Source organism: Pinus tabuliformis, chromosome 3_2 (genome assembly GCF_031772625.1).
Source record: "Pinus tabuliformis cultivar Carrire ecotype Pingquan chromosome 3_2, CPIR1, whole genome shotgun sequence".
Lineage (NCBI taxonomy): Eukaryota > Viridiplantae > Streptophyta > Pinopsida > Pinales > Pinaceae > Pinus > Pinus tabuliformis.
In genome coordinates, this window is record NC_142302.1 from 138,554,783 (window position 1) to 138,572,142 (window position 17,360).

A 17,360-nucleotide genomic window follows, 5' to 3' on the forward strand; every position below is an offset into this window, starting at 1 on the left:
ACTGGTGAGGATGACAGAGTAAGCCATCCACCAGGATTCCATTCTTCTTGTGGTTAGCCCCACCAAAGTGGCATGTCAAAGAAGGATGAGGCTAGATGCATGCCCCAGGCAAATTCAATGGAAATGGAATAGATGCCCCGTGAATAGATTTACGCTGCATCCAATAACCAGAAGGCTGTATGTTTTAAATCATTAGAGGACTGCACACACATGCAAGTAACTCATCCCAGAGATATAAAAGAGTGACCCAAAATCAAGACGAAACAATGACACAGCTGATAAAGATACCTGAAGTGATGATTAGAGTTAAGTCATCTATAGCCCCCATGTAACGCAGCATTCCATACTCAAGTTCAGCAAACCCCTGCATTCAATAAAGTTCAAAGTCTAAAATTCCCTGTAAAGTACTAGAAATATTACCACTAGCTTTGTTGACAAGGTAGAAATTCAGAAGGAAATATGGTTAAGCGAAAGTTACTGATGGAAAACAATAAAACCATCGGCATTACAATATGTCATCTTTAATTCTCTAATAAGGTTTGTCCAAGACACCAACTCCAGTGTAACTCAATTCCAGATAAACTCTCCCCCAGTGTAAAGTGGTATGTTTTGTCCCGATGGTTGCTTCGTTTGAATTTCTGCCCTGTCTATGGTCCTCTGTACAGTCCTTTATTGAAAATATGAGAGCGTCAATGTTTATAATGGTTTCTTATGCAGTAGATTGATATATAGAATATCTAAATTGACTTTAACAGTCTAGCCCTCTTGAAAAAATTGCAATAGATCTATCAATACTGCACATATATCCAGCACTTAGATCCTATACTATTATTTTTAATAATGTACTATTTCCCCAGTTACATACATGATACAACTACACAGCAGAACACTGAACAAAATTCTATAAGCCATCCACTTCAATATCTAGAAATGGATTTTATCATGTAAGAACATATTGAAATCTAGAATAGTCGAGATCAACAACATCAAAACCGCTAATATGGAATAATCCTGCTAAGCAAGTGTTTTAAGATTGCCCGCTCTAATATAGTGGTCTTACCTATGAGCAATAATACTCTAACACATCGAAAGTTACTGTGCTGATACTGTTTTTTATGAGGTGAAATTTCCAATCATGCCATTTCCATTCAAATAAAAGAAATGTAATATTAACTTGAAAAAAAGTGAAAAAAAAAGATGTTTATGTTCTTAGATTTTTCAGAGGAGTCCAGGTAAAAAAAAAAAAAAAAAAAAAAAAACTAAAGCATCATCACCTCGCCTTTCCCAAGCCTTGCACCAGTTCCGGGATCAACAGCAACTGACCCAATGACAATTAAGTCAACTTTAAGCTTTGCATCTAAACTAACTGGCTTCCCATACTTCCCAGCTCCAGCTGAAGTACAAGCTTCATGTATGGCTCCTTGAGGCAAAGTTGTAGCATCCAGAATAGAGAAGAAGCCTGTTCTCAGACGTGGCTGAGGGGTCAGAAGCTTTTTCCCACCTACAATAACCCAGTAAATTCAGTTCAATTAAAGTCCAACACACTAAGAGTATTCTGGAATTCAAACAGACTGAAAATCTTACAGCAGAAAATTAAAAGTCCAAGGCTAAAAACAGTGTAGCTTGAATGGTTGGGAGGATCTTAGGATCGCCTTAACAATGCGAGAATTTCAAAATTGAAAATCCCAAGGAGATAACTGATACGAGTGTTATACAACTACCCCTGCATGGGAGAGAGAAAATTGAGAGTGACTATACCTGGGTTACCTTTAACAGTCACAAAGCAATGATTCTAAATTGTTATAGTTACAAATATTGATGGTATCACAGGTTTCTCAACTCCCTAATTATTGGACATTTTTTCTTTGTCATCATCAGATTTAGTTAGGCAATTTTCACCAAATTTACAATTTTGAATTAGATGATATTGTTTTTTTAATGTAAAAATGAATTAAGAATCCACAATTACCTTTACTGCAACTAGATTATGCAATGTTAACATCTAACATCTAATATTTGCAATTCTATCTAATCCGAAATTATTCTTGACAGATTTCAAGTCAAACATACCCATTTGCACGTGATTTTGAATTAGTGAAAAAGGACCAATTCATAATGCTTTTAAACTATAGCCCAAAAAATCACCACATATAAACAAAATATCCAGATATTGTGGAAAATATTGTCCAATATGGAAATTTTTTCCCTCATTTTGAAGAGAAAAACAAGAAATTGAGAATAAAAGGGTTACTAGCCATTCCCTCTGCCCATATAAAAAAATAGAGAGAGGAGTTGTCTTTAAAACATGTATACCCATAAAAAGAATAGTGAGATGAGGTTGTCTGTCTATATATATGTGTGTATAAAAGGTTGCCTCTATTTTTCCAATATTTCAGATAAGTTGCTGATACAATATTGCAGCATTGCTTTTAATGTAACATTTTTGCGTATGTATTGTATTGAACAGGATACCTGATAAAGCCAGATAGCGGACTTGCTTTTGAGGTGAATCAGGATTCACCTTCACACACTTCGCAGTAGCAAATGCCTGCAAGCTGCCCAACTTGAGGCATGAACAAGAGAAGAACATTATACCATCTTAGGGAATAAAAATATAAACACTCTAATAATGAACCAGGAAATTATGAAAAGCCAATTAATTCCACCCTTGGGACTTCAAAGTGGCAAGATTTACAAGGAAAAACACTGAATTATTCCAACTAATTCATTCATAGCATCCTCTTTCATTTTGGTGCTCACATGGAAGTAGTTTCAATATTGTGCTTGGTTATTGTTGTTATTCATGCAAGCTATACAGTAGCATATATTTATATTAAGATTTTGTTCCACATTCATACTTCCTTGTATGAGTGTAATATCCCTTTATATTATTTTCGTTAAAATATCAGGGAATTAACTTCGGGAAAATTATTCCATGAATTTCATCCAAAAATACCATGAAAATTTCACCAATTCACATAATAGAAACTGCCAGCAAATTAAAAATTGTAAAAACCCTAAAATTGAATAAAGTGTTGCTGATCCGGCAATTTTATTAATGGAATTTCAGGAGAAAATTTACATAAAATTTTGGAGATGGAACCAGGTGAATGAAACCTGAAAATGCTGGTCCTCAGACTTCTGGGTAGTTCAGCCCTCCAACTGAATAAATCAGCCTTCTTGCAGATTGCAAATCCGCCCTCCTTGCTGGTACAAACTCGGCCCTATAATTGAGACAATCCGGCCCTCCTTGGAGACCAATAAATTTGATCTCTGGCTGGAATAACTTGGCTCCTCGGATGACGTAACAATTTAAGCTCCTTGTAAGATCAATGATTAGCTATGGTGGCTTTACAACCACCACCAGCTAGGGTGTATATTTCAACACCAAAACCAGCAAGAGTTTCTCCCTCCCACTGTAAGCTACTAGAGCTCTCACAATAGTTAATAAAATATCAATACTCATGCATATCCCCAAGGGAACTCTCTATAATGTCCCCTATGGATTAATTGCCCAGAGGAGAACGAAATAGCCTATCCAAAATGGGGGTTGTACTTGTAACCCCTCACATTAGATTAAGGAAGAGAAAACCCCATGAGGAATCTATAAATAACAGAGTGAGGGTATCCTTTTCTCATCATGAATTGGATTGAATTGTCTCTCTTTTCTTTGAGCCTGAGGCTTTGAGGGTTTTAAGACCCTTTCTTCTTGATTAGTTTCGGTGAAGGTGATTCCACCCTGTTTAATCCCCTGTCTAGTTTTTGTGGAGGTGATCCCACCCTAGCCAGTCACTTTTTTCTTTGTTTTGGCACAGCACATTATCTTGGAACCATGCAGATTTGTCTGGCTAGCAAAATCGAAATTTTTGTGGTATTCTCTAAATCGACCAGCGGGAATTTCTTCCTAAGGAAACCCTCCCGACCTTTTCCCTGAAGTTGACCGAAGAGATTTGAAGCAAAACAATAAGGGCAACGAAAGACAGTACAGCACATCAATCACCAGCTCTTAGTCTTAAGGTTGATTCAAGGATCGCAGCGTAGCAATTAGGGTATTGCCTGCGGTCAACTTAACCCTCCAAAGACTGTTCGGACAACAAACAATCTACCAAATCTTCCTAAGGCTACTCTAGACAATGAGTTTACCTAAGGACTTTGTTACAGCCAAAAATATCGATTGAAGGGAAGTCAGACCGAATTGGAACCTTGTTCAAGACTGTAGGGAACCGGACTCAGACAGCAAAGTTGATGAGAAGGAAGCCAAATCATTTGACGTCCTTTGTTCATGACAACAAGGACCCCTGAGGACAATGTTCCAATCGGCGAGCTTGTTACAAGTCTTTTGTAGCCACAGATATTGAAGAAAGCACAGTTAGTCTTTGGGTTACAAAAAGGACCTGAAGCTACACTCAGTGCCAACATGAGGAGTGAAGAAATCAAAGGGGAAGACCATATTAGCAAGCTCGGTGAAGTATAGAGTCCATCTATTTTTGAAACAGTAGTATCTGGATAATAGAGTGGTAATGAATAGGGTTTAATTTATTGGTTCAATTACATTACTAGTGTCTAAATCAGGGTTGCAGAGGAGCAGCTCCCCCTCCTCGAACCCGCTCCCGAAGCGCACTCCCTTTGAGAGCGACCCCGGGAGCGAAATTTTCGCTCCATAGCCTTTCTGCAAAAACATTCCAAATACAATTTTTTTTCAAAGAAACAATAATTTTTGAGTGGAGCAACCTAATGATCAAGCCTATGGCCCGAGGATTGATATGCAATTCATGGTAATGTTAAACTCTTAAAGTAAAAGTGACATTCTCCTTAATCTTCATTTTCATCCTTTTACTTAAATTTTTAACATTACCATGAAATGACTCGAGATGTTCGAGAGTGGTTCTAACCTCATTGGATTTCATATGGAGAAAGTAGAAATCTAGATCTCATTCAAAATCTAGCAGACTTATCAATTTTTCAAGATTTTAGGATTGGGGGGATTGCAATGTTTCCATTGGATTTTGTCATGTATTAGGGTATGGAACTTGTATTTAATCAAGAGCACCAATCCCTCTAGGTACCTTGATGTTAGTGACATTGGTTGTCAAACTCCTCTATCATGACACTACTAAAAATGTACCCATCACTCACAAAATCTTGACTTGACATGCTATGTTTTTCTATCTTATGTTAATGCTTAGAGGGTGATATTACTGACAAAGGTCCCTATACAGATCAAGAGGTAATGACAAATATACATCTAGATATTAATGCTTAGAGGGTGATATTAATGACAAAGATCCTGATTTTCCAACAAGACTCAAAAATTAGACATTTCTCGTGGCGGCAAGAGGCCCAAGCATTAGCAATAGATAATAGATTTACTTGTCTTTTCTAGTTTCTAGTAGTTTTTATAATTGTTGACTCTTTCATATTTATTATGATATTTTTTGTAAACAATATATGACAATTTAAGTTTGAAGTTGGCAATTATAACTCATTGGTAATGAATTATGAATATGATGCTTCATGAAAGTTGAAAGTTGTTTCATTTCATTTCATTTTATAACATTTCATTTCATGTTAGAATTTTTATATAATTTTGGTGATCAATGATGATAAATGTTATGTATTGAATTTTGAAAGCTTGAAACTTTAAGATTGATGAATCATGAGACTCGATATGTTGTATGTTACTAACTTGTGGACGTGGTTGATGAAGATTATAACTTCTAGATGATTAATGTTATATGGTTCAATCTATGTTTTTATGCTTTTTATATCTAATTCATCATTCTACATGCTTTTGTTGACATATATGCATCAAAATATATAAAAATATATATTATATAAAAATACGCTCCCAAACCAGGAGCTTTCGAAAATGTCGCTCCCCACTCTCACTTCCCACTTTCGCTTCCGCTCCCAAGTAACCTTGGTCTAAATTGAATGAATTGTTACTGCCAGGGTGCAAAAGCCCTTGTAAATGATTTTTAGGTTGCAACTAGCATAAGCCACTAAAGTCTTTATATTGTTGGATGGCAACTGAAGTATTTTGGTTGATGTTACTTATTTGTGGCCTATTGTAACTCAATTATTACAATAATTTATGTGGTTGTTGAACATATTTATATCGTTGTTGAATTAATGATTTGTTAAACCCTAGACCAATATCGAAAAAACATAGAAAAAACAAAAAAAACAAAAAAAACTATAGCTAGAAAATCCCCTTTGGGATATTACAGTGTTATCAGAGTTGGGCATCCTGCCAGCTTGTGAGTATATTACAGTGGTATCAGAGTTGGGCATCCTGCCAGCTTGTGAGTTTATGACCCTTGAAGGTACAAGTTACAGTCAAATGAAAAGGATTGTCAATAGCAAAGTTATGGAGGATAGGGGAGGTCAATGAGAACAAGATCCTAGTGATCTCTTGAAGGTACTAATCCATGGACAGCAGGAAATGACCAATTTGCTATTGCAAAGGCCGCAGCAGATAGCCCATAAAAAGCAACAAATGACGTAGCTCATCCAGGCCATAAACACTCTAGGTAACAATGTTGCAAATTGTTTGAATGTTGGTAACAGGAATGGGGTTGAAGGGAGCAGAAACCATAATCCTAGCTCTATTAATACTTTTGCACAATCTAATGCTAGGGAAATACCTCAAATGTCTATTGGTCAAAGAGGGGAGTCATCTCTTTTTGTTCAATATGGGGTATCTAGTTTGGTCAATAATAAAAAGCCTGTGCAAGTAAGGGCAACATCTCTGTTGACTCCAAAGGCAGATGGTAATAGTGGGGCATCATCATTGGAAAAGACAATTACATGAGAGACTGGAGACAAATTTTATTATTTAGACAATGACAAACAGTTTTTTGGCTTTGATAAATTGTATGATTCAAAAGGGGGCAATGTCTATAGGATGTCTGGGCCAATGCGTAGTGCTTCCCAGCATGCACGTAAGATAACTGGTTACAAGGTTGATGGGATCCATGTCCACACACAAGCAGAGAGTGATACTTCTAAAGGCCAAATAGGTTGCGCATGCAATTATGAAAAAACAGAACCAAACATGATTAAGGAAATTGATGCTGCAATCAGATTTGAAGGTAGTAATATGTTCCACTAATTTGGAAGTAGAAACGGCTTAAATCAACTTTGAAGACATAGATGAATATGAAGCAACCTTAAGGCAAGATCTCTTTGCTAACAGTAAAGTCAACGTTGGTATGAAACAACCATCCAGGGATTTTAAAGCCACCCCTAACGATGAGGTATCAGTTGTTCAAGAGGAAGTTCCTAGTACAAAATCCGATGATGCTAACACTACTATCAAAATAGAGAGTCCTAGTGAAGCAGAGCCACTTAAGCAGATGAATGAGAAGTGTATCAATGATAAATTTGGTGATGATGTGACAGCTGATTCCAACAAAGAGAACAGCACAGAAATTGAAGAAGGCATTTTTGCTAGCCCCACAAATTTGACGCTTTATCAAGAATTTAAAGGAGGACAATATGACAACAATTTAAAGAAAAGTTTAACACAAATTGTTGTTAAGTTATGGTATGTTCTATGCTTATAACAGTTTACTTCTTTTTCTTATTATATTCCACAGATTAGCAATCACATGCACATAAAGTAAAGTGCAAATAGAACATTAAAAGATTGACAGAAAACAATCCAAGACAAGAGACACAAGATGTGGCGGCTAGCCAGGGACAAACCCCACAATGTGTGGGGAAACCCTTTGATCAAATCTTCTTTTATCTTCAATAATTCAGCAGAGAGAAATAGTACAATAAATATGATTTATATCAGCAGTAGCAAACCCTAGATCAGCAGCATCAGCATTAGCAGCTTCATCATCAAACTAGGGCAGACGATATCTCACAAACCGACCGTCGGATCGGCTTGATTCCACCACCAAAAGTTGCGGCTTCCATAGGAGGTTCAGATGAACCTACAACGCAGTTCAGATGAGGAGATCTTCTAATCCACGCAGGTCAAACTTTACTTCTGCAATTGCAGCTTCCGTTTTGGCAGCTTCCAGTTTCAAACTAGGGCAATCAATATCTTGCAAACCGTTCGTCGGATTGACTTGATTCCACCACCAAAAGTTGTTGCTTTCAAAGGAAGTTCAGATGAACCTACAACGCAGTTCAGATGAGGAGATCTTCTAGTCCAGGCAGGTCAAACTTTACTTCTGCAGTTGCAGCGTCAGTTTCAGCAGCTTCCGGCTTCAAACTAGGGCAGTCGATATCTTGCAAACCGTCTGTCGGATTGGCTTGATTCCACCACCAAAAGTTGTGGCTTTCAGAGGAGGTTCAGATGAACCTACAGCACAGTTCAGATGAGGAGATCTTCTAGTCCACGCAGGTCAAACTTTACTTCTGCAGTTGCAGCTTCAGTTTCGGCAGCTTCCGGCTTCAAACTAGGGCAGTCGATATCTTGCAAACCGTCCGTCGGATTGACTTGATTCCACCACCAAAAGTTGTGGCTTTCAGAGGAGGTTCAGATGAACCTACAACGCAGTTCAGATGAGGAGATCTTCTAGTCCACGCAGGTCAATCTTTACTTCTGCAGTTGCAGCTTCAGTTTCAGCAGCTTCCAGCTTCACATGTGTGAGGGAGAGACCCTTTTCTGCGCAGTAGAGAAGAGATTCTTTTCTGCGCAGTAGAGAGAGAGATGTGATGAGATGAGTGAGTCCAAATGAGGAAAAGTCCTCCTGTATTTATACACAATGTTGGTGTTTGAATAGATGCGACTGTTGGGCTTCTGAGCCTACATGAGTTGTAGGTCGACTTGATAATAATTCCATAATCAAAATAAATTCATATCTCCATGAATACTTATCGGAATCGGATGATATTTATATCAATCCTACACCTCTCGACGAGAGGAATCTAATAAAAATATTATCAGCGATGAATAAGATGACCCACATGAATTTTTCCCTAGTTGCCAATTTTAACAATTGTGTACTAGGAGTAAAAATAGAGAGACTCCCTCCTTCATAACTGAGGTATAGGACATGTTTACCACACAAAGGTCAACTACCCTATAGCAGAGAACACTCCATATTTTTTCAAAGAGCAGTCAGAGTTTTGAAGATTTCATCATCATCTTTCAACTTCTGGTCTTATGTTGTAATTCCAAATTTTGTAGCCCTATCTGGCCATTGTAAAAATTATTCTAGTATGACTATGAAGCCGTGTCAAAACATCTAGTGTTATCGAGTCCATGTAAATTATCATTATAAATCACATCTTGAGTCTTGCAGAATTTGGTAAAGTCTAAGTGTCTAAGGTTAATTATTAAAATTTCCCACTGGCCGGGATTTTAATAACTATTTTTATGTAAAATGTAATGTGCATAGAGGTTGATGGGGGTAGAGTACTCATAATTTGAACCTCTACACGTCAACTTTCTATTTAGATACTTTTTGAGGGTTGAAATCATGTCTATCACCTCAAATTATTTTATTTTTTATTTTCTGGCAAAAAATGGTCAAAAAATTAAAATGAGAGAAAATAAAAATTCTCTCCAAGTGGAAAAACGAATTTTTGGAGGAGATTGACTTTCCCAAGGAAGATTAAATTTGAAGGACTCATTTCCAAGGCAGAAAAATCCCACAAAAAATTCCTTGGACCAGGAAAATCAATTTTTTGGGTCCAGGTGGTTAAATTAAATGAGGGAATTTTGAGGAAAGAAATTTGAAAATATTTTGAGGCCCTCTATCAAAGGAAAATTTTGATTTTTTAAGGAAAATCAAACGTTTGGACCATGGTGGTTAAGTCAAGGAGCAATTTTCAAGGAAAAACGTTGGAAAATTTATTTTTTGGACTGGGATCAAAGCCTTCTTCAACAAATTCGATTTTTTTTTCTTCCAGATCAAGGGGCAGGATTAATTTTTGGCATGGATCAAGCCTCAACTAGCTGTTATTCTCCAGTATCAAGTCAAAGTTGTGCACATCTCTGGACCTAGCCATTTTCCACTTGGAGGGGGATCTAGATCTCTCAATTTTCTATACAAGGAAGCTCTAAGCTCCTCATTTGATCATCATGTGATACAGATCTTGGCTAAGAAGCTCCACTGGTCTTGTAATACTTTTTAAGTTTTTCTATTGAGAAATAAAGCAAAAGTCTTTGGGGTTAAACTATGGTGTTTTTCTCAGCTTGTTATGGTAATGTATTTTGAATAATGTGCTTTTAATTTCTACTATTGTTTTAAGACGTGTTATTTCAATAGCCTACCAGATTTATTGTAGCTTGTTTGCTCCTTTATTTGGATTGGGGAACACATTTGATTAGGCGGATGTAGTGGATCCTTGCTTGGATGCTAGACTTCCTTTTCGCTAGAAGGTTTATTCATTTGGTTTGGCATAAATTCATTGATTTAATTGTCTTTTCTTTGCAGAAGCCGAGAAAACCTTTGGAGGGCTATCTCTTTTCATGAGTTGTGAGCATACAAGTGACATTTCATCTCCGGTTGAAGGCCTTTGGGGTCTGATACATTTGATCAAACTGAGGGCCATAAGCCTCAAGCCTTAACAAAGTTCCCTATATTTTTAAATAAAATTTAATTAAAATTCAAGCTATTTTGGGGAACTGGCCGAGAGTATTTGCATCTTTGTTGTGAAGTTTATTATGGAGGTTGATCTTTTGTTTTGCAGGGATAAACCACTGACTCTTGTGTGCAGGACCTCTGAAGGAAGAAAGCTAGCCTATTGTGTCTTTTCACTCAATAAAAAAGGCACAAATTTGTGGCATTCTGATCACTGGCATAAGGTGTTTTCATCATTTTGCAGGAGCCTCTATGATAGAAATTTCAAACCTCTCCTATAGCAGAGATTTGGCAGATTCGGCAGATTTGTGAGCCTTTGCAATAAAGGGAATCTGAAGTTTTAAGCCTTTTTGGTTGAGAAATTTCTTCCTGCCTGTTGAAATATGTAACTAGGTTTGGTCTTCATAATGACATATGTAATCATGATTTTATTTATTTGATGTAATGAGAAAAATAAATTTATTATTGTTGATCTTGAGGCATGGGTTTCATGCTCAAGAAGATTTATTTTTAGGTCAACCTCCCATTGAGAGCTCTTAGGATTTGTCATTCAGTCATCAAGTCATTAGAGTCATTGTCATGTATGAAGCGACCCATTTGGGCATGTTCCATATTGTAAGAAAATTTTATTGGAGTCAAAAGTCTAATCAAAGAACTCTCGAAGACCAAGTCATAAGGGACAGCTTCAAGTCAGCCTCAAATCATGGATGAGGAAGTATATATATAGGACGACTCGGCCTCATTTTAGTATCATCGATGAACAATTCAGAAGTTCAATCAACAAGGCAAGAAAGGGTCTCAATCAAGCAAAGGAGAAGTGAATTGAAGGAGAGATAAACTCACTATATTTCAGATCTATTTTGGGCTCATTTCCTCACACGTGTGACCTGTAACTAGGGCACATTCTTAGCCACAGAAAGTCAAGATTACAGTTAGGCCGAATATGCAAAACAAGGGTAAAAGAAGTCTGATATAGCAAGCCAAATAATCTAAGAAAGGAAGCCTGCCCAAGCGAAGAGGAGGAGGAGTCTCCAACATCCTCAATCTGTCACACGTGCGAAAAGTATAGTCTGTTTCAGGAGGCCGAGAATTGCAGTCAAGGAGGCCAAAAGTTGCAGTCAAGAAGGTCGAAAATTTCAGGGTCAAAGACTGAAGTTGAAGAAGGGATTGAAGTCAAGAAGAATCTATCGTTGACTTGAGGCAAGTTTGACTTGGTCTTGGAGAAGTTCACTATCAAGGGTCTAGGTCTTGGAATTCGTCAATTGAAGATTCTATAAGAAGAAGAATTCTGTGGGTTTTCCTCTCCATATTGGAGAGGTTTTCGCCCTGGCTGACCGCCTATATCTTGTGTCCTTTGTTTCATTGTTCATTATGTTTTGGTTGCTGTTTGATGAAGAGAACACAATAATAATCAAGCTAAAGAAGAATCTGATCAAGAAAAATAAAAAGCCTCCACAAGCAGTTATCATAAGCAAGTGAAATCACCTATACTGCTGCTCCTAGATTTCTCAACATGGTATCAGAGCTAAGGCATCAAGTCAAGAAAGGGCAGCTCAAAGAAGGACAATCAAGAATAGAAGCATTAGAAGATTATCAAGAACTAAGGAAGCAAGATGAGGAAAAGCAGCTTGAAGGGGGACATCAAAAGGAGGATGAATCTTGAAGAATACTTAAGGGCTGAATTCAAAAAGAGAGCTTGATAAAATTCTGGGCACAAAAATCTCAAGGTCTGATCTCAAGGAAGTTACAGTGAACTACATCTCTCAAGACATTAAAGGACCCAATCTCATTCCAAAATCAATCGAGAGTCTTGACTACAATATTTGACCTTCACCAAGCAAAAAGACCTACAATCTGTGGACATAATAAAGTGATATAAAATCACTGTTTCAAGAAGCCGAAAGCACATTTCAAATGTTCAAAAACAACCTGAGTCCACTAGTAAGAAAATCAAGCATCTAAGCCTTGAAAGAAAGGACTGTTTACTTATTCTCCAAAGGGCTATCCTACTAAAGCAACTTCAGAATCAAGTATCTCGGCATCCTCAGAATCATGAAGGCAGTCAAGATATAACATTCATTTCAATAATTGCAAAACCCAAGTCTGGGGTGAGTCAAACATCTATGGCACTAAGAGTGCAAACATCAACAATTCACATATACTTGTTCTTTGTGGAACGATCAATCATTCTAGAAAGGCTAACCTTCCAGTGGAAGTGCCTTGACAATCATTTAAATACATTCTAAAAGAGAGTGCAATTTGGCATCTACAGACAGTAGACAAATACAGCAAGAAGATTCCCTACTGTGAAGATCTGCAGTAAAGAAGTCTTGATGCTGTCAAATATAGCAGAAAAGAGCTCGTGGAGAAGCTGGTCCCATCAGACGAGCAGTAAAAGAAAGTCAGAAAGATAGCAAAAAGGATGGCAAAGATACCTTTGTGAAGGAACCATGGCATCACAGGTAAGTACTCATAAGGTATGTATACTATTTTTTTTATTTTTAAGGGTCCATCATAAGATGTTGTAGGGTTGAAGTTATGGCTCTAGGGTTTGTATCTTGAACTATAGATGGCTCATAAGAAACCCTAGTATTTAAAAACCCTAATCTTAAGGTACTTATTCCCTATAACTAGACTTCTAAGGTTTGTTAGGATGTTAGGGCATGGGAGAAACCCTAGTGTGACATAATATGATTTAGGGTTTGTACCTAAGAAACCCTAGGATGACCTCTTGGTTGCATAGAAACCCTAGAAGGATAACTTGACATCATGTTTTGGTATTGTTGACCCTGCCGCCTACACCTACCTACAAGTCAGTGAGAAAAGCCTTCAACCCCACAAGGTGTGGCTGGTGGCAGAGAACTCAGAGAAGGGTCTGTCACACTAAATCCCTTCTCTCTCCGTTTAAGCTATCTCCTAGGTTAGCTAAGGGGGGTGGTCCCTATTGAAAAGTTAAGTTAAAAAGGATGTGAGTTTCTATGAGAATTGTTTAAACAAATTATTTCTTTAAGATTTATAAGCAAAAATCTGATATGAGCAATAACCATCAATACTCAAGATAAACCTGAAATACATAAACAACCAGTGCCTTCAAAGTATTGCTCTTTAAGAAATGAAATTGTATTGCTTAAAATGAAGTGAGATGCTTTCAAATGGAAAGCCAAAATAATCATGAAAATAAGACAAAGATGACATGAAAGAGTCAAAATGATAATCTACAATTAGTGTACAAGAACTAGATCAAGACATGCAAGTAGAACTCCATACTTGTCTAGTTAAAACCATGCTCTAGGTAGCAAATAAAATCCTTGAAAGCACAAGATATTGATCAAGAAAAATATTTAATTTAAATTTATGTGATCTTAGTAGGCTAGAGGAAAGGAAACTCCCTCTTTCAAAATCATTTGATGAGATCCTTGAGGCAAACCGATTGGGTCCTTCTATTCTTGATCTTGGGAGTTATTTCGTCTATTGGAGAGTTACACCACGCCCAAGTAAATCCTTCAACCAAATCTAAAGATCTCTACACACTTGGAAAAAGATGTCAGCAATCATAAAGGTATTAGATTATACAATGGAGGAGAAGGCTAGAGATTTCACCAAAAATCTTCTAGTGCTCATCTTCCTAGAGTATTTCTCTAACCCAAAACCATACAAGATAGCTTGCATATGTTAATCCAAACAAGTAGCAAAATGATAAAAATGATAACTAGCATAATCCAACATACATGTAGAATGTAAAGCACAACAACTGAAATAACATCACCTCAAGAATGGAAGGAGAACACTAACACAATAGTACCCCAAAGTCTCTTTTATTATATGAAAATGAATACAAAATCTAGCAGAGTCTCCATAAGCCCAATAGGTCGTTCTAAATATGCAAAAATGAGAGCTCAAGACTCGTATAAATGAGAAAATGGGAGATGATCCCAATGGAGATACCAAGTGATAAGTGTAGCTTGATGACAATCCCAAAGACCAAGTCAAGTTTCAAGTCGCAATGTGACTGTGAAGTGTGGAAATCAAACTGTTGTGAATACCCTCTGTTGGCCTGTGCGCACATCCTCACTGCTGCCATGTGTATAAATGTTGGTGGAATGGGGAGACAACTCCTTAGTTAACAGTTGTAAACTCCAATGCAATCCCCACAAAATACGATGTCAAACTGCCTATGCGTATGAACTTAGCAACATGTATCTCTTGACTGATTTTGTAGGGGGACAAACTCTGACACATGTCCCCCACTAACTGAAATAACACAGCCCCTTCCAAATCTACGTGTAGTTTGAACTAGCTGTTATGTAGAGGCTAAGGTAGGTACTGTGCGTACAAGTGTAAAGGATGTGAAATTGTGTGGAGATATACTCCCAAAATAATAGCAATCTAATCTGTTATTACAAACTCTGAACCATGCATTGATTTCCCTTGTTGTGTGGAACCTTCTTTTCCCTTTACGTTGAATCTTTAATGGCATGTGCATAAATCTGATTTGATTGCCTCCTAGTAGACTATATGATTGAGGTGGGGTCCAAATTGGCAACTAGGGCTAAACTCCATGTGGGTCATCTTATCAATGGAAGCCGATATTTTTCTTGGATCCCTCTCATCGAGAGGTGTAGGATTGATCTAAAGATCATCCGATTCCGATAAGTATTCATGGAGATATGAATTTATTTGTGTTATGGGACAATTCGTCAAGGTCGGCCAGCAACCAAATAAACCCCACTTGTGCTCAACGTTTTAGTATAAATAGAGGTGGCCTTCAAGTCATTTCAACACACTTGGGATCTCTTCCTCTCTACTTGTCTTTGGGTTTTAGTAGGAGGAGAGATCCTAAGAGATAATGTTGCCCTAATCCAGAGGGCAGAAGCCGAAACTGCTGGGAGAAGCCGGAACTGTTGGGAAAAGCCGAAACTGCCAGGAAAAGCCGGAACAGCCGGAACTGTCGGAAATAGCCGAGAAAAGCCGAAACTGCCGGGAATAGCCAGAATTGTCGGAATTGCTGGAACTACCAGGAATAGCCAGAATAGCCAGAACTTGCCGAAACTGCCGGAATTGTCGGGAATTGCCGGAATTGTCGGGACTGCCGGGAATAGCCGGAATTGCTGGAACTACCAGGAATAGCCGGAATAGCCGGAATAGCCGAAACTGCCGGAACTGTCGGGAATAGCTGGAATTATCGGAACTGCCGGGATAGCCGGAATTGCTGAAACTACCAGAACTGCCGGAACTACTAGCCGAAATTGCCAGGAACTGCCAGAACTGCCGGGAAAAACCGGAACTGCCGGAATTGATAGAACTGTCGAGAACACCCGAAATTGCTGAAACTGCCAGAACAGCCAGAGCATTTGTCTCCGAAGGAGAGCAACATGCAAGGGACAACTAACTAACATTGGGACAGTTGTATGGTACTTAGCAGCAAATACACCAAGCATGCAATGTTACAGCTAGCATGCAATAGTAAGCATGCAAAGGACAACAAGCATGCAAAGGACAACAAGCATGCTAGGGACAACAAGCAAGCAAGATGCAGTGAGCACATAGGTCAGTATGGCAACATGGTGCAACAATGGCACATAATGCAATACAATGATGGGTATAGTCATGATTAATGAAGCATGATGAGATGCAGCACAGTGATGATGAGTGCAGCACGGTGAGGTGCATCATGATGACGAAATGCAGCACAACGATAGGTGAAGGAGTCACCTTGGAGAATCAGTTGAAGCAGCATGTCTTCAACTGATCTCATGTATCATCTTCTTAGAGATGATCTATGTTCTTATCTAGATAAGTCAAAGTGTTGACTTCTGTTGTAAACGTACTATCTCTCTCTCTGTGCTGAACTATTGAAGAACATATAAGAAGAATTGATCAAGGGTTCCCCACATTGGGGTTTGTCCCTGGCTAGCGCCACATCTTGTGTCGTCTTGTCTTGGCTTGTCTTCTACGATTTATGTTTATGTTCTATCTGCAGTTTACTTTAATGCTGATGTGATTGCTAATCTAGAAAAGATATTGAGCTAGCTGTGAAAAATGAAATAAATTGCTCTAAGCATAGAACATACCTAAAGTTAACATGGTATCAGAGCTGAGGTGAAGACAATGCCCAAGCAAGAGTGAAAGAGCAATCGCTGAACACAGTTGGTAAAGGAAAAAAGGATCAGTGGTTTCCTCATCCCTCTTCAAATTCACCAATGGTGAAGTCGAAGCAGAGAATATTATCAGAATGGCATAGCAGAAGTTTCTGATGGCCTACCTAAAGATCACTTCAATGGGAAGTTCAAATCTAAGGGTGGAAGGAAAGGCAGATGCCTTGGTTTTAATAAGTTTGGCCATTATGCGAAGGAGTGTCTGAATGGCAGAGACACATCTCTTAATGAATATAACAATCATTCCAGGGACATCTTCAATGATCAAAGGAATGACAGGTAATGCAAGTCATCAAGGAAATGGCCAACTCTTCAAAGAAAGCAAGGAACCCCAGGTATGAAGAATCAAATGTTGTTTTTGATAAGATAAATAAGCGTTATCTTGTATTGGCCCTCTCCTTCAGATTCTTTGGGAATCTGGCTTATTGATTGTAGTGCTTCAAGGCACTTCATCGGATAGAAGGGTGCACTCTCTAATTTGGTAGAGATGGAAACAATCATGGGATTATACTTGGAGCCAATGCCACCTATCCCGGAAAGGGTGTAGGGAATGTTACCCCTCAATTGAATGAGGGTAACTCGATTCATTTACAGAATCTCTTTTATGTACCTGATCGCAAGAAGAACCTGGTGTCCATTTCAGCAATGGAAGTCA

At 38.1% G+C, this 17,360-nt stretch overlaps 1 protein-coding gene across 1 annotated transcript in view; it reads right to left on the reverse strand.

The window, feature by feature from the left end:
- Positions 1-253: 253 nt before the first annotated feature.
- LOC149180209 (5-formyltetrahydrofolate cyclo-ligase-like protein COG0212) overlaps positions 254-17,360 on the reverse strand; it is a 46,084-nt gene continuing 28,977 nt past the window's right edge. Inside the window, exons 2-4 of the mRNA XM_089413807.1 lie at positions 2,473-2,563; positions 1,275-1,501; positions 254-364 (exon numbers count right to left, since the gene is read on the reverse strand). Coding sequence (XP_089269933.1) covers positions 254-364; positions 1,275-1,501; positions 2,473-2,563 — 429 coding nt within the window. The remainder of the gene's footprint in view (positions 365-1,274; positions 1,502-2,472; positions 2,564-17,360) is intronic.